Raw genomic sequence first — 18,605 nt, 5'->3', positions numbered from 1 at the left:
ATTACAGTTGTATGTACTTTGAAAAATATTTTTCAGTATCTTTTACTTCTTAATTTTTGCTTAAGATCTTCTCAAAGGACTAATAGGCAGAGTTGGATCACTGCCAAAATTATTCAGAAACTGGTAGTAAAATTTGAAACACACAAATATCAGCATTATTTTCAAAACCAGAGACTGATTTTGTGTATTTTTGTGCACACCCACATCTACCTACTAGACAACTTTGATAGTCATCTCAGCAAAAATCCCGGACCAGGCATAATGTATTTTGTCATTTTTCCTGCCTTTGAGGAGTGGACTGTATGTTGTATCTCTCCCTCCTTACTTATATATGTAGGGCTTTGGAGATTTAAGTGTTCTACATTGCCCTTGTGAAGTTATCTTTCAGTGCCAAAGCAAGACAAAATGATAGCAAAGTGATGCAGCATCACACAGCTGTGTGAGCCTCTCAACAGACATTTCTAAACAAAAGTAAATCATATTTCTCCTCAAGAGATAAATTGGATGCATTCTGAGAATTTACTTCCTGCTATTTGTAAGGTTTAAAACCCACTCTAAATGAAAATGCACCTTCTCTTCAAAGGGAGGAAAAATAACATGAAGAGTAGCAATAAAATTGAATAGATGGTACGGGCTCTTCATAAAAAAATTCCCTGTGTTTGAATGCCCTCTTTCTTTAGTTGCTGGACAAACACCTTCTAGAGTTGGGGACCTGACTCTTCTCTATATTTGTTTTTCCTAGAGCAAGCACTATCTGCACTGGACCAAAGCAAACAAGCTATTTTTGTTTTTAAGACTGAGAGTTTTCTTATATAGATTTAGTAAAAAAATGTTAGAAAGTGTATGAATCATTGTGATACATACAGAAAAAAAGCAACAAAAAGTTGTTTTGAGTGAAAAGATAATGTGTTCTGTTTGCAGGAGGGCGGGTTGTCATCGTGCTCCCAATCCCATGGCTTCTTGATTTCAATTCTTGATACTGCAGCTAGTGTGGAAAAAGAGCAAGTCATCTAAAGAGCGATTTTTCAAATGTGTGAATATAACTGGTGTTTTAATTAAAGGCAGTGGAAAATGCATGTGTTCAGCACCTGTCAAAGTCAGGACTTTGAGCTGCCATCTATGAAAACACTTAGCTGAGTAACCAGGGATTTTCTGTGGCTGCCAGGAAGTTTGATTACTGATTTTCATACTGAGTTGGCCAGAGCATATTAGCAATCTCAATATAATCGTAGCGAAGAAAGGCATGGCTAAATTTTCACTGTGCATTTAAAGAAAACCGCTACTAAGATAAGGCTGTAAGTCACAACAGATTAAAGTGCACATTGCCATGTTTGAGGAAAATTTGGTACTCTTGACTCACTTCTGAGAAAGGTTTTAGCACAGCTACTCAGCACTTACCAAGCTCAGATATGTTCCACTTGTATAATTTAGGCTTCCACTGGTGGACCAAAATGTTTCTAGTTCATGGCTTCAATACCAAGTCACTGCAGAACAGGGAACTGACTTGCCTAATCAGTATTTGGCAAACATTAACTACTGGCAGCGTGGCTGGGATGAGCTCCCTTATGCAGCCCTTAAAAGGGGAGGAAAATGCGATGTGCTCTATGCAAGGGTGGTTTGTAGCTGAGGAAGATCTGAGGACAGCTACCCCGGGTGGGGAAGGCTCGCTTCCCTCTCTGCTCCTCTGGTAGATCTCTGCAAACCAGCTCGTCTGTGCTGGAACATACAAGGGTCACAACCCCAAAGAGAGAAAGGCTTTAGCAACAGACTGTATCTGCTTGACTGGCTCTGCTACCAGCACACAGATGCAGCATTATGTGCTGGATGTAAAAGGGTGATACACCAGAGCAGCTCTCTGCTCACCCTGCACCCTTTATTTCTGTTGCTTTCTTCTCATCTGCTGTATAACTCTGTACTCTCAAGCACCTAACAGCACCCAGAGTACTAAATCAATGTTTCATAACATAAATCTGTTGACACAGCGGGGATAAATCCCTTGGTTAGGCTTGCACACCCCGATGGCAAAGTGCAGCTTCAGCAGCTACAGGGAGAATTGAACAGGTCACTGTGCAACTGCCTTTGCAGTTTCTCAAATTACTGGTCATAGCCACAGGTCTTAGGAGCAAGCCCAAGCCATCTAAGTAATACAGAACAACATCCCAGCCATACCCCCTTTCCCTTCATACCTGCAGGTAACATAGGCAGCAATACACAAAACAGTCCTACTGGCAGTTCATGTATATGAAAATTAAAAATGAAAATCAGGACACTCAGGTCAACTGTTATTCCGACTTAGGTCACTGGGCTTGCCAACATCTTGCCTGTCTGTGACTGCAGAACTGAGGCTCCATTTGAACCTCAATGATTACAAAATTCAGCCATGCTCAGAGAAACATGCTGTCCAAATTTTATTGATTCTTGAGTCTGAAAAATTTGTCTGGATGCTTTGCAAGAAATCTTTTCATGAACAAACTTGCTTAACATTTGGCTTTGCAATCCAAAAAAGACATATCAAAGCTAGAAAAAGATTTGTCATTGAACCAGAAGTGTTATTGATTTTAATATTTTTAATTTATTTTCTATTTCCCTAAGGCATTCCTAGAGGTAATTTCTTAGGTCACTTTGAACTGATGGACTATGCTGATGTTTCTACTAGGCAGGTGTGATAGACAAGTACTGCAAACCACATGAACTTGATGTATTCAGAAATGGTGACTAGACTGTGATTGTGTAGTCAATACTCATGTAGAAGTGGGGAAGAGATTTTAACTATAAAGTTAATGCACAAACTTGCTGACTGCTTTTTTGCTGCTTTGCCATAGGATCTATCAGTTGTCCATGTCACTGTGAATAATTTGATTGCCTTATGTAACTACCATATCCTATATAAAATGTTATTCATGTCTTTTTATTTTCATCACAGAACCTAAAGAGGATGAAGCGGAGCTATCTGACGATGGTAAGAAGTGCATATTTTAAACAGGACAAGTGCAAGTCTGTGCTTTTCATTCACGTTTTCTTGAGGTTTTAATCATGGTCCTTGATACCTGTTTGCAGAGGGGAAAGAAACAGAGGTGGAATATCGGACGGTTACAATCAACACTGAACAAAAGGTGTCAGATGTCTATAACATTGAAGAGAGGCTGGGATCGTAAGTACTGTATTGTGCTTTTGAAGACACAGAGTTTTCATGGCTACCAGTCAATTATAAAGATCACATGCATTCGTTCTTTGACGGTGTCTTGCACTTTCAACATTCCAGCTGGGCTCCTGCTAAATAGATTTTAACGTATGTTGGCTTCCACTCCGTAAAGGTCATTTACTCTTATTAACTGATAATTTTAAATAGGCACTTACATGTATTTGTGGCAAGGAAACCAGAGCCCACAAATGAATAAAGCTAGAGGATTCATTTGTTTTTCAGTGTTCTAAAAGCTATCTGAAAAAAAAGATACACATTGTGTACTTGCATTTCCATTATATCCATTAGCAGTAATAAGATTATCCTGCCCACAGGCTGGAATCTCTGTTGACAGGGGTCATAATCCCAAAGAGCATTAATAGTATTGCTAAGAGAAGGTCAGTGATTAGCCTGGCTGTGTTTCTCAGGGCTCCGACTCGTGGCTGTGTGAACTGCATGCCATGATAATCTTTCAGTGATTTGTGCTGAAGGCCAGTGTGCTGTCATTAATAAATCTTGATAAGTGTAACATAGAGGTAGAATTGTACATATACAGCAATGTGAAATAACAGTGCTGAGCATTTTAGATTCTAATTTCACCTATGTCCTATGCCTGACATGTCTCATCTGCTGCCCCTTCAAGAGGTGTACAACCTATAGAAAACTGTGCAGAAGGACTTCAGTCACATGAGTTAAAGCCTGGTAGGAGTCCAGTTTTTGAACACTCATATAAAACTTGCTCATTGGAATGGCAGAGTATCTCTAAATGTGGTATTCATTCAGGAGTTCTTGCAGATTACTCTGCACAAAATCATTACAGAACAATAATTGATAGTAAGACACTTTTGTTTCAGAATGGACTGGTTGTGCTGTAATATTTAGTAAAATGTTGCTATTCGTGGTGCCCCATACATTGCAAAAACATTTTATGGAAATAGTTATATATTTTCAGGGGAAAATTTGGACAAGTCTTTAGGCTTGTTGAAAAGAAGACTGGAAAAGTTTGGGCAGGAAAATTTTTCAAAGCCTATTCTGCTAAGGAAAAAGAGAACATCAGGGATGAAATCAGCATCATGAACTGTCTACATCATCCAAAACTTGTCCAATGTGTAGATGCCTTTGAAGAAAAAGCCAACATCGTTATGGTCTTGGAAATGTAAGTATAAAGCAGATCACTCTGGCAAAGCTAATAATGTTGAAAATAATTATGTATACAAAAGTAGCAACTTACCCAGACGTAGACCTGTCAAAAACTTCAGGATTTGCAGGACTGGATGGCTTTCTCATCTTGCAAGTTTTTCCAAGTATTTATCCAACTTGTTTAAACTGTGTAAGTGAATCTGTGTTGTATCTTTTAAAAATCTGTGAAGAGTTTTACAGTTTTATTGTCTTGTTTGCTTGTTTTTTAAAGTACATGTGGTGCGTGTTTGCAGCTCACTCTTTTATTGCCAGCTTGGGAGAGCAGAGAAAGACAGTAAGCTCCATTTTGGACTTTCATTTAGAACTAAAAATGTGTTTAAGGAGAATTCTTTTTTCCTTTAGGCAGTTCTAAACCTGTATTGAAGAATACATCAGATGTTGCTTGCAGAGAATTGAATGTTCGTGCACAACAGACAGTAGGAGAGAAAGATGTGGATCAGAATGCAAAAATCTAAGCCACATTTTAATAAAATAGTTGACTTTCCATAAAAACTTCATCATGACAAATTTGTAGTGCTCAAGAGATAGTAGGAACACTTCAGTTTTCATAATATCCTGGTTTTATATTTTTAAGAGACCTTAAAGGATTAGCGCAGTGTGGTTTTCCTGCAACACATAAATACTTTGATTGCAAAACATTTATTTATAACAAGTTCTGTATAAAAAAATCTCCACAGGTAAAGGCAGTGAATGTTCTAAATCAAGATCAGTAGATGCAGAAAGATTATGCTGCTTTCCCTAAAAACTAATTAAACATGAATTGATCTGCCCCCAAGGTCAATACACAAATTCTCCATGATGGCCCACGTGTAGCAGTTGCAGAAGGGAATCTCTCCTTTACTTGAAAGTAACTTCATCCAAAACTATATAATTAAGTAACACAGAATTTGAAGACAGGCTATGCCACTGTCTTGTTCTTGCTGAGTAAGACAGCAACACTTATTTTTACCTCCCAGAAATTGTTCACCATGGGCTCCTCATGCCACACTACTGTGGGGAGCAGCAGAAAAGCACCACAGAAGCAGTGCTGTGAAGCATCTCACAGGGCTGTGACTTGGGTACATTTGTATTTAAAGATAGTAGATATTTACTTCCAGGGGAAAAAAAAAAGGAAAAAAAAAGAAAAAAAAAAAGAAGATTCAAAACATGTTCTTGCAACAAAATTTATTATAAGAAAAGAATCTGCACAGTTTGAAATGGAAAGTAATGGTCAGGCTTCACAAACAATAATGACCAACATGACCACTGTTTGCATCATCCATAATGCACCTTCTTGGTTTGAATCCCATACTTTTGGCAGCAGCAGCTGAAAGGAAAATTAAATCCTGATCTGTGCTGATGTTTTTCCCAAAAAGTTACATCAGTTGCTGTTCTGCTGCCACACCTATTTCATGTGCTGTCTGATGCAAGAAGGAGAAGCAGTTTTTTTGCTAGCTGCAAGTTCTGAGTAAGATAGAAATTGTTTGAGGCAAAGGAGACTATATGTATATTTTGCTTGCTTGGCACTTGCTTAGATTATGTGCAAACTACTACTGCACTGGCATATTTCAAAAATTGGATTTTACAACCCTGGATCTTATGTGCAAGAAGGTGTTTTTATTTTTAGATTGAGCAGTTGAGCAAGCTGATGATGGTAAGGGAAGGGAACCCTACTTAGCTTGGAACTGGGAGCTGGCAAACCTAATGGAAAATAGGGAGATGTATAAAGAGTCTGGAATAGCATATGGCTTTACACTCCATTAGTTCCCCCCTGACAGCAAGCGGGTTTTACTTTTCAAAAATACAGAAAAGTGCAATCAAATTTAAAGTAGCTTTGTTAACCAGTCTAATTAGGATGTGATTTTAGTTTGGGGTGACCACCTTTTCTGGCTTTTGAGACACCCCACCGAAAGTTCCAAGTATCAAGCAGCAGGCAGCAGCAGTGTGTCCCAGCCCTGCAGCAGAACTGTGGTAATGCATGGATTTCAAATAAATCCAGCTTACCTGCTATTAGTCTCATTTTAAACCAGATTTTAGCAGTGACTGGAATTTAGCAGATCCCCCTCTACTCGAATTGGAGCTATTGGTAAGAAGCAGCTCTGGAATTTTCTTCCTGGTATTTATTATAAATTTTTCATTTTAATTTTATTCCCATATCTTTCTTAGAACCTTTTAGACTTCACCCTCTCTCCTTTTAATATTTTTCATTACACTATTCTATATGCTTTGATTTCATATTTAAAATAAAATCAGATTTTTTTCATTATTAATTTTAAATCAAACACTATAATAAGATGTTCTTACCTGAAAACCTTTCCATCTACCATTTGCTGGAAGTCAGGGGCAAGTCTCAGGCATTTCCTTTTCAAATACAGGAATGTACTGGTTTCACAGTAAGCATCTCAGTGGAAAAACTAAATGTGAATAATAGTATCATGTTGTAAATGTCATTCAGCACTGGGGATAAGTGCCTTAAAGTTTTTATATACTTCAGATAGTCAGTTAATTTTGACATAGATCAGAAAAAGATTATTGTATTGCAAATTAAGATTATTGGAGAAAAATCTCAGCATTAAACTCCATTCATTTGGTGTGATTTAAGTCAGCACAAGTCACTAAGGTTTGGAGATAGATTTATTAAAATGCAGCTGAGAATTTGCCTGGACAAGAGATTCTTCTCACTGTTCCTCCACGACCTAAAGTTTATAATAAAACAATTTTAAAATATGTATTCTGTGATTCTATAGACATGAATATTTTCCTCTGTGGCCTCATCTAGAGAAGACTGAAAAGAGGATTCTGAGCTAGTTGTGGCTGTTTGAACAAAGCCAACTTCTCCTTCTGTGTATAGATAGAACCTGATCCGCACTGGTTTGATTCAGCTTCCTAACCTGGCAAAAATTAAACTGGATTTGGCTTGGGATATAAATGCAACATTATTCATTCTATAAATGCATAGCAGTTTAATCTAACATTGCTACCAGAGTGTCTAGAGCTCCCATGGTAAAACCAGCATGCAGATGTATTAACAGTAGTTAATTTCAAAAAATATGCTAAAAAGGGGCGCTCGAGACAATGGTACGATTTCTGAAAAGTTTTTCCTTTAAGGATCTGAAAATTATGGCACATTTACAGTAAAAATAAGTCATGATTATCTGTGTTAAACAGACAAAAACAACTGGTACATTTTAGTATTAGGATGACTATCATTTGGAATTGCACAGTGCTCCAGATATAAACGTTTTGCCTGCAGATGTTTTCATAAACACCTCCATTCTGGTTAATGTCTTACTGAAGTAACAAAATACTAGATCCCTTGAATGTTTATTCAACAGCTCTGGCCATATTATTGCTTTATGTTACAAATGTGCTCTAATACAACACAACCTCTCGGTTTGTCAAACATACACTATTCTTACTATTTTCATGCTCATAGGAAACTGCAGTAGCATTTCTAATTACATATTTTTTTGAAATCTTATAGCCAAAGCAACAAATGCATCCAGAACTCCAGATGTTTCAATTTCAGTTTGGTACATGAGGGATATAATCGTATATCTGGCAACCTGCAAGCATTGCAAGGCCAGTTTTCAGTTTTGTGTTTTCTTTCTGTAACTGAAATGTGCAATTACATTTGGCAATAAGCATGAATGCTACAAAATATTAAACCATATAAAGACTATGGTGTCATTAATTTAGAACAGATTTCTAAAAGCAAAGCTCTCATCACTGTTTGATCCTTTCTCAATGGGTCATTCCCCTTCAGCTTAAGAAAAAAGTATTTCCCATCTTTGGACGCAAGCAGATAAACCAGTTGAGTGATTACTCAGAATGTAAACCAAAACAAAACAAAAGAAAGACCAAACACAAAAAAAACCGCACCAAAACTAACAAACCACAACTTAAATTATGCTTTTTTAAATCTAGATTAAAAATGTCCCACTTTACTTCCACTAACAGTTCAATCCAGGAGATTCTACCCTGAAAGACCAATTATTTCACATCTTTAATAAGCATAAAAATGGAATTGTCCTACAAGGGGTGTGATGAGGACACAGCTAAAAATACCAGCACTGAAAGTGTTGTGGATTATATCCTTGTCCTGTCATAGCTAAGGAGGAAATTCCCTCTGAACTCACTTGGGTCAGTAATTTACCCTTTGAGCTTTGCATTCCAATTAACCATATCATCAGAATTCTTCCTTCTTCAGCCTTTCTTTGTCGCTCTCAATCTCTCTTCTTCCCAAATTTTTGCTCATCTGCTAGAAGTTTTGTCCTCTTTTCCTGGGACCCATTCCATGTACTTTAGTTTTCTTTATTTCTAAATTATGTTGTCTGCACTTGTGTAGTGGTGGATCATAGGAGGGAAGGAAGCAGCGAGAAACATGCGCTTGGAGTCTGGAGGGGTGTTATGAACACGTCAGCAGGGTGACAGTCACATGGCACACACTTTACTGCCAGCTGGAGGTGATGGATCCTAAAGGCAGGATGTAAATCCCTACTGCCTGGGATAACAGTATGGGTGTCTCACAGCCCTCACCTGGGACAGAGATTCAGAGTGGAAAACATCTATTGATTTATACCACACACAAGAGGTGATTCTTCCCATATTATCCTTGTGCCTATGGAAAGTGCCATTACAAAACACAGATTGCATCCTGAAGTGACTACTGCAAGCTTGAACTCTGTATTTCTGTAAAAGAAACAGTTTGATCACTCCCCAAATGAAAATGTTACAGAAGTCCTTTTTTATTCTGTCTCTCCTAGGGTTTCTGGAGGAGAGCTCTTTGAACGCATCATTGATGAAGACTTTGAGCTGACAGAGAGAGAGTGCATTAAATATATGAAGCAGATTTCAGAAGGAGTTCAGTACATTCATAAGCAGGGTATTGTCCACTTGGATTTGAAGCCAGAAAATATTATGTGTGTCAACAAGACTGGTACAAGCATCAAACTCATTGACTTCGGACTTGCAAGAAGATTAGGTAATGACTTCTCTGCCTATTTCAATATGACTGGGGGAAAGGGGCAGGACAAACAGTAATTCATGCTACCTAATATATTCTTTCATATATAAAGAGTAAACAATGTTTTCTATAAATAGTTCTGGGTTTAGGAAAAAATAAAAAAGGGAAAAAGAAGATATTCAAGAGGAGTGTGCAGAGAACTGTATACAAACTACGTGTCTGTTCCTATAGGTAGGGTATCCCTGTAGATTACAGGTAAAATACACAGGAGTGGTAATGTTAACAAATACTTACATTTGCTATAGGAAACTATAAATCACTAACTTTCTAACTAAATATTTCATGAATACTACAAAACCTTGAACTTTTTGTAATCACAGGAATTAAGGTGATTTTCTAGAGGTCTGTCAGATCTGGATAATTATAGTTGATTTGCATTTACCCATTAGTTTTATCATTTAACTTAAACAGCAGGATATTGTCATACACATTACATATCAGAGGAATTCTATATGGGGTTGTGTAATAGTACTACTTAAAAATAATACAAAGGGGGAAGTACCACTTGACAAGTTCCTCCTCTTCCCAAGCTGTTTCTAGCAGCTTTCTATCATTCAATTTGGTCTAAGATTCCAACATGCTTTGCAACTTGAAAGCCAAAGTTCTTCAAGGGTTCTTGTCTTCACATTGTTCGGTATTAGTTCAGCTCTAAAAGCAGCCCTCCAGTTGGGCTTCCAGTGTTAGTGATCAGCACACACTGATCTTTTTTAATCTTGTATTTTCACAAAAGAAAAAAAATTTCAAGAATTAAAAGAACAAAAATAATTTATGAACCTGTTACTGGGAGAGCTGAGATTTGTGGCTCTACTGACAATAATTGATTGGGACAACTCATATGAATTCTTGCTCTCTATATAAGGAGTCTACAGCTAGATTCCTACTTGCAATCTTTTGTCTTCCTTTTTTAACAAAATTATTTTTAATACTCATTAAAAATAGAACTATGGTTTTTGGAAGAGTACAGTTTGGAATTACTACCACCTGGTTTTTGTAATCTGCCTAAATGCTGCTCATCCTAGTTCTTTTGACACTTAAGTAACAGACTACTGTATTCCCAAAATTATAATTTTATTAAAACAAACAAAAAATACTTTGTTAAATGAATGGCAAAAAATAAATCCACTCTTCAGAATTTTACATGATGTTCAGCTCCAAAAGTGTATTACATGAATCTTGGTCACACGGACACTGTTAACTCAGAGATAAGATGTTTATTTAATTTATTAAAAAAAGAAATCACTGCTATTTATGTTCAGTCACTAGAATGGTGCCAATAGTGTTCTAGGAACATAAACTGGATTTTGTTCTTGTTGAGGAAACAGATAAACTGTTAATTAAGTTCCAGTGCTGATGTTTTGGTTATCAGAGGTGTGTGAAAGGTTTCAGCCCATGATGTTCCAGCTGTCAGCCTGAAAACTATACATTTATTGCTGCACGGAGTGGATTTCATCAACAAGAGATACAATGTAAACACAGAATGGCCTTTTTATAGAAACTTCTTCAACTACTTTTAACTTCAGGCCACAGTTAAACTGACATTTAGCAAACAGAAGATCCTATTTTCAGCAGCCTGTTCATATCCATCAGCTTTTCCATTTTTCTGGGAATCTTGTGGCATCACAGTGCATTGCCTGGCTGACACCAGCTTGTGAGCTGCCGCAGTCCTACCATGTGTAGCAAATCTCTAAACTCCAGATAACTTTCTGTGATGTAGAAGGATGACAGCTTTGGGCACTGATGCTGACTTTGATTTTACAATGCTGTATGGCTCAGTATGTTGCTAATTCTTGCCAAATGTCATTATAGGTATTTGCTATTCATCAGCTGCTGTTCTGGATAACTCCACTGTGTGTGGCATTTCCCTAGGAAGAGAAAGTGCCCTTCCATTTCATGCCCATAAAGCAAAAGCACTCTGTTAATAGGGAAGACAATTGTAACAGTTTGGTTGAGATGATTTCCAAAAGCAGAAAACAACTTTTGCTGTTTCATTTACTTGCAAAAATTGCTAAAAATGCTTTTCACTAATGCCTGCTTCTTGTCAATTGTCTTATGTGGTGCACTGAGGGCACTTGTGCTCCTTCAGACCTTGTGATTTTGAAATTGGTTGTCAAAGTCACTTTGGCATTGATAGATGTGGGATTGGAGCCCTCATACTACAGACCTGACTCTGACTGAGCAGAAACTGCTCAACCAAGGGATTGCTGAAAGGAGCAATGGCTGACTCTGCACTTCAGCTTCTGAGATTTACTTTTAACTTTTTGTAACCAGTGCAAACTAATGCCTCTAAATATTCATTGTTTTGATCAGTTTTAAAGATATTAAGATCAGTTCCTTCTGCAGTCTTCTTCTGCAGCTAATTAGTTCTCCTGCACTGTCAGGAAATACCAAAGCTGCAGTGGGATATTTTCCTGACCTTTTTTGGTGTGCTGAGGAAGACATGTAGAAAATTGTTTAAGATAAACCTCTTGAGGAGAAAAGCGAATGATTTTTGAGTACTGTAAAGATTTTTTTTTAATCAGTTGATTATACACAGTGTCAGCAACAGTTTCCAGTTAGCTTGTCAGCTTTCTATCTGAATTAAGGGATCTCCAAACACAGATCCTACTTGTGTACTAAGCTTGTAAACAACTGGGTAAAGATTTGACATATTATTGGATAGAAAAGATCTTATTCTTTTCCTTTCTTTTTTCTTTTATACATAGAAAATGCTGGATCGGTTGTTTCACACTTTATGCTTGCACTCAAATGCCATGTTTTCAAAAAAACCCCCACATTTGTCTGATGTATGGACAGTGCATTTCATACACCAGCCTTTGGCATACACAGTGGCTCATGGTAGTTTACACAGTGCACAGAAAATCCTCCAAACTTGGATGTGAAAATCTGAGCCTGAGATTTGGACAACCATGATTAGGCTTTTGGAAAACAGGTTCATTGTCATAAATTTCAGTAACTTTTCATGAGGACAGTTCGAAAAAAATGTAGGTGTTGACTTTAAAAAGAAGGCAAATAGAAAAATGGGATCTTGGGCTTCTCATTTGCACTTGAAAAAGGAAGGGTGATCTCTCCGTCCTCATGGCCACTGTGAAGAAGACATTACCCTTCTTTTGGGCTAAGTCACTTTAGATTGGATACTAGAAAAAGGATCTCACTTTTTGGGATAAGAAAACTCTGGTTATGTGACTGTAGGGATGTTGTGGAATAGTTTTTGAATGTGCTTTTTAAAGGCTAGTCAGAGATCTGGCAGGAGGGTCCTGATGTTGGTGAACTTGCATGGGAGGATATGGGTGATTGCTTGCAGCTGCTCCCAGGCATTCTTCTGTCTGTGTGTCCCTGGAAATGGGTACTCCCTGCATGGAGGGGTCTCTGAAAACAGGGAAAACATGTGAAAATGAGGCTTCTGCAATTAATTTACTATAACCATACCTAAGCAGAGTGAAGAGGGTTTCACGGAATTTAAAATGGGAAACAGGCATGACTGTGAGTGAATTGCTGCAGTAGTACTTAAAAGTTGCCTTGAACACAAGCACAGTGTTCAATCTTTAGGCAAGTTATTAACCCCATGTATCCTTCAGACTTCATTTGGTAAATTGGGGATTTCCATACCTCAAAAGACTACTACCTTAGGTGTTTGATTACATTTCATGAAATGCCTTAAGAGCTTTCAATGGAGGTGAGTGCGGGAGTGGAGTCAGTGCTGAGATCAGCGTTTCTGTCCCAAAACCTGGTAAAGTAGGTTCTGGTAAATAAAAATATTCTATTGAGATTCAGTGTTGTGGACAATTCACTTCTATTGTAGCCTTCTCAAAACTTTTGATTTGCTGTTGTTTTGGGGTTTTTAAAGCTTTTCTCTTGATTACAGAGCTGCAAATATCTGTACTCATGGTAACCTTAACAGGAGCAGGATTGGAGTCTGCTACATCTGCTTTCCTTCCCATCCATATCTGTTTTGTTTAGATGGTTATCTCTTTGGGAGAGCAATGGTCCCCCACTAGGACATTCTACTGTGCCTAATCTGGATGCTACTATTGCACAAAAGATAAACATAATGCAATGAATCTCACTGAAGGCAGATACTGATTGCTCAGGCACATGTGCAGACTGGACAAGAGTTTCTTGACCTAAATCCAAGCCTGTTTCAAGTCAGAAACAATTTATTTTCTGACATTTTTATACTTTTATAATACAATTCTTTTATTGGGATGTGGGGTTTTTCCCCCAGTCACTAATCTATTCCTTAGTTTTCTTCCTTCTTCATCTTGCTTGTTCTTTTCTTCTTCCGTCCTATTTAGAATGAGCATTGATGAAAATGAGCCCGTTGAGTTTGCCTAACAATTTTTAACTTAGTGACTTACATTGTGTTTCACACTATGAGTAGAAGTCAGACTTATCACTCAGTTGCACACTGGCAGAATAAACTGGCAGTTATGAACAGGTTGTTCTTCTACCTTCACCACTGTATTTTCCAGTGGAGCAACACTGGTGGGTCAGCACAGGAAAAATGACAAGCGAGTTCATGTGTCTCATGACCTTATTCTTTCAGCTCATACTGGTAGTGGGTGCTTCAATGTAGATAATTTTAAAAGCATCCACACTGTGTTTAGGCAGAGACAAATGTGGAACACCTGTGCTACAGGCCAGCTGAATAAAAGGCTGGGGCAGCTGATGAGCGAAGGCTGATGATTTGTGCTTCCCCTTCACCACTTTGGATCTCCACAGGTGTGGTTGTAGGCAGGACTAGTTTTGAGAGCATGCCCAAGTCCAGCTTTACTGAGAGGCAGTGATCTGACAGATGATCATCATCTGTTTCCTTTCTTGTTTCACTGCTGGCCAGTGCCACTTCAAATTTCAGAGACATGCAACCCACTATTGATTTTCTTTCCTATTTACGCTAGAAAAAATGTGTTGGATTGAAATAGTTATTTCTTATCATTATAATTTTATCACTACTGGTTCTTTTTACCACAACGCACAGGTCCCTTAGCTTTGATAAGTCTTGGATAATTTGGGAAATCTTTAACTTCTGTCTGACACTGGATTCCTGCAATCCTCTTGTGAAACTGCTAAGGGGATGGAGGCTCAAACACTTTTGTACTTCAGACATCCAAATGTGAATTAAACACTAACACTTCTCCTCTTTCTGAGACTTGGTCTTATGGAAGTTTCTTGCAATAGGAGCCTTCTTATGTGATTGTACAGTGCTATATGCTTGAGGATGCTTAATAAATAAATCTTTATTTCTATACATGTATCAGCTAAGAAAATAGCAGTTCAGCAGTTCTGATAAGGGTCTTTTAAAAAATCACAAATATAAGGGCAAAACTGGTTTTCCTGTTACTGGAGAATAACTGGTTTTAAAAATCTGCATGCAGCAGTTAATGGTTTTCTCTTTCATTCTTCACAGAAAATGCAGGTTCTCTGAAAGTTCTCTTTGGGACACCTGAGTTTGTGGCTCCAGAAGTTATAAACTATGAACCTATTGGATACGAAACAGATATGTGGAGTATAGGAGTTATCTGCTACATTTTGTGAGTACCTTTGCTATTTTTAACACAAATTCTGTCAGTTGCTGAACATACAAAATTTTCATCAGCTTCTGAAGTTTTCTCCAATTTTCAGGCCTTTTCTATTCTAATTAGCAGCTCCAGCATGTTTAATAAAAGTTCTGTGTTCTCTGAAGGGTGCAATTGGTAAACTGCAGAACTTGGAGTTTGGGAAATTCAGCTATTTAGTGTTGTACTTCCTACATCACAAACCAGCGGCGCTTCATTTAAAAACACAATGTGACCGTATTTTATTATTAACTTTAAACTATTTTTCCCTTCCAGATATTAAAGAAACATGTTTGGGCATGCACTAATAACCAATAATTTCCATTCTTTTATTACAAGAGAGAAAATTTTTGTGAAACTTTGGGGTCTCGTGGGACACGCTCAAGTATCCCAGCATTACCATATCTGTTCAGAGTGCATTTTAATTTATTACTAAGCACAAATCACTGGATAAATACGTTTTATAAGCAGCACGGATCGAGCTTGTGGAAACATTTTAGAGGATGGTTAGCTACAGCTCTTGGTTACATATTTCAGTATTAGATTTGATTTTTATATATGATTTGATAACATGTGCTTATGAACATTAATGAGCCTAGAGAAATGTATATGGAAACAGGATCTCCATGCCTAGAACAATACACTTGCTGTTCTTCCTCCCACTGTGACTGTACACACTTGATGCCATATAAAAAAGTGCAAAGAAAAGCTCAGCTTGGAGCATGGTTCTTTCTTCCTCACTCCAGCTTCAGCAGTAAGTAAACAGCAGACCTGCTTTGCACTCATTCTTTTAAAGGCTCCTCTCCATGCCCTTCTCCTTTAATGAAAGATTCTCCACTGCCCTGGCTACCCTGCTCCTTGACACCTGGCAATGCACAGTTGTTTGCCTCATCTTTCCTTGGTCTTTCTGCATTCCTGCTTGCTTCAGGAGCCTGTACTTGTTCTCACGCTCTTCTCATTTCCAAACTAAGCAACATAATTCCCTTACTTGTCCTGTGCAAAAGCTACTACATCAACTCTCTCTTACTCCCAGCGAAGACTCTGAATACTTCTGTTATCTTCTGTTTCTTATGTAAAGTGTGCTACACTCTTCAAGGTCACTTTGTTCTGCCAGTTTATTTACAGGACTTTTATTTTCCATTCACTTCCAGCACTTCTTTCTAGATCTTGAAAGCTCGTTTGGATCATTCTGTAGTTCAAATAATGTAGACCACACAGGCAGCACTCGGAAGACAAATTAATGCATTTCTCTAGCTTTTGAGGTCTCCTGATCTGCAGGCTCCTGGAAGGCAGGATGGCGATTCCGGGCACATCCATGGAGCCCAGCACTCCCTCAGTGCTGCAGTGCCCTCTGGAGGCCTCCTGCACCCTGGGGAGCTCTGGCCGCAGCGTTACCAGCACTTTTGGGGAGTTCCACGTCTTTTGCTGGCATTTGTAATTAAAGTGTGTGACGAGTTTCCGTGTGTTCCCCGTACAGGCAGCGACAGACAAGCAAGGCACAAATCGGTGCTGGCAGTGGTGTGTTCCTAAGGCATGGAGCCAGGGCTGCTGCTCCTGTACAGTCCGTGCTGGGGAACACTGGCATCATCTAAGTAGACAAAGCAAAGGGAGCAGGTGAAACAGGTGGAGAAAAGGTGAAATGTCTTGCCAAGCACTAGTCTGCCAGCACTGGCAGAACTTCTTCTTCCCGGTTTCTCTGTGCCACCAGAAGCAAGATATTTGGATGCTGTACCACCCAGCTGATGGTGTTGGGGTGGTGTTACACGACACAGCTGATCTGACATGCCTTGTGAAATATATTAAGAAATTACTTGTTTGCTGAGGTGTATTTAAGCTCATTTGACCGCTCACGAGGGGAAAACCACATTACCCAAGCATAATGAAAATTTTTTTTTCGATGCATAGCTATTGCCACAATAGTGATTAGCAGTAATAATCAGCTTTTGTCTTTCTTGCCATAAGAATAATGTAATAGAAGTTAGGGAAGACCTGTGAGTCATCACTTGGACTTTCCCTCTCCACCCCAGAGTGACAGGTTCCTAATCTGTCTCAACTTTCTTAAAGCCCAGCTATTTTTACAGACTCACAGCTATGAGCCATTATCTAAAATGGACCATCACATCATCATTGCAGAATGCAAATAAAAGTCATTGAGAACTGCATATCTCTTTACTTGTAGCTCTGCTTTCCTGTTTTGATTGTAAGCTCAAAACTGCCAAATCTCATGCACCAAGTGTAAGACTCACTCATTTATTGTCTGCCTCATGTACCATCACTGTGCTTGTAACTTGGCATTTGCACCCTGTCTCTCCCTGCCATGGTGAGTGGGGCCATGGAGGCAGAGGCGAGCGCTGCAGCAGCACTGCACTCGAGGGCAGGTCTGCTACAGGCAGCTGATGGCCCAAGGCTGCTGTGTCCACCACCTGATCTAAGTGAAGCAGCAGGGAGCACCTACTGCATGACTTGACGTCTCTTTTAAGGTAGGATTCCAGAGTGCTGAGAGACCTGTAACCTGCCTAGAAAGTGCCTGTATTTCCATGATGTGCTGCACAGCAGTGAATACAAACCGGGATTAGCAAAGAGCTGCTAAAGAGATCTCTGAGTGAAGGGTCTTCCCTGCAGAAGGTAAATAGGATCTTCAGTAGGAAGCAGGGTGACAGCACTTCTGAGAAAACCCCGCAGCAAACCCCCTCTCCAGTCCCTCTGCTATGCAGGCATAAGTACAGATATCATACTCCCTGTTGGGATCTGCATCTGTCTTCCTTATGGCATGACTGACTTAATTCCATCCTACAGTTTATGGGTTCCCTTTCCACATTTCTAAGCTATACATTAAATCCTTTAAATCTTCCTGGATAACTTATTCAGTCCTGTCTCTTCATCTGTCTTTGTTCTTCCTTAAATTTCCCTGTTTGTATTCTCCACTTTATGTTTTTTATCTTCCACTTTTATCTTGTTCTCTGTCCTGTTCTGTATCACAGTACTGTCCCACATACTTAAGTTGATCTATTGCCTTAGAAATAACAGGCCACAAATATTATAGCCTCTGTATATCATCTCCATTTATGTCTATTTCAGAGTTTCTTTTTGCATTTACATTAACCTTTATCTAATGAAGGTTAAACCTTCTGAATTCTTTCCAGCTCTTTCTGGAAAGAATTCATTCTTCTGGGCATTGCTGAATTTGCTTATTGGGGTTTTTTTTCTATTTCTAGTTCTTTTCTGATGGATAGTAAGTGTTTTCAATATTTAGTAATCTGAAACAATTTCTAAATTCTATCTTTCTTTCAAACCAATTTTCAGTCTAAGCATTCAGCACTGCATGTACATACATTGAATGTGGGTAACCCTTCTCCTTCTGGCTCCACAGGCTCTGATTAGTTTCAGGGAGGAATTGGCTGTGGCTGATTCAAACCTCTGCTTGCTTTCCAGTAGCTCTTCTCACTTTATCAGTGCCAGGCAGTGTATCTTTGCAGCATAGTTGATCTCTGTCAATTAATATTTTTAATATACTGTATCTTAGGCTGTGTTTTAATATCACATTTGATCTTGCTGTACACTCTTCTCCTTCAGCACCTTCCTAATTGCACTCACCCTGATTCTTCAAACATTCATTCCCTTTCCTTTTTATCTATTGTGTTGCTCATCACTGCTGTTATTCCTGCCT

General features: G+C 38.6%; 1 protein-coding gene across 4 annotated transcripts in view; it reads left to right on the top strand.

The window, feature by feature from the left end:
* Positions 1–18,605, top strand: part of MYLK (myosin light chain kinase) — a 206,665-nt gene that overhangs the window by 176,254 nt on the left and 11,806 nt on the right. For all 4 annotated transcript variants that reach the window (XM_027679009.1, XM_027679008.1, XM_027679011.1 and 1 more), the window contains 5 exons: positions 2,924–2,959; positions 3,058–3,151; positions 4,134–4,337; positions 9,127–9,344; positions 14,791–14,914. In XM_027679009.1, the coding sequence (XP_027534810.1) occupies positions 2,924–2,959; positions 3,058–3,151; positions 4,134–4,337; positions 9,127–9,344; positions 14,791–14,914 (676 nt within the window). The remainder of the gene's footprint in view (positions 1–2,923; positions 2,960–3,057; positions 3,152–4,133; positions 4,338–9,126; positions 9,345–14,790; positions 14,915–18,605) is intronic.

This window comes from Neopelma chrysocephalum, unplaced genomic scaffold, assembly GCF_003984885.1.
Source record: "Neopelma chrysocephalum unplaced genomic scaffold, ASM398488v2 Primary Assembly neopelma1_44, whole genome shotgun sequence".
NCBI classification, from domain to species: Eukaryota; Metazoa; Chordata; class Aves; order Passeriformes; family Pipridae; genus Neopelma; species Neopelma chrysocephalum.
This window is presented reverse-complemented; position numbering and strand designations above follow the sequence as displayed.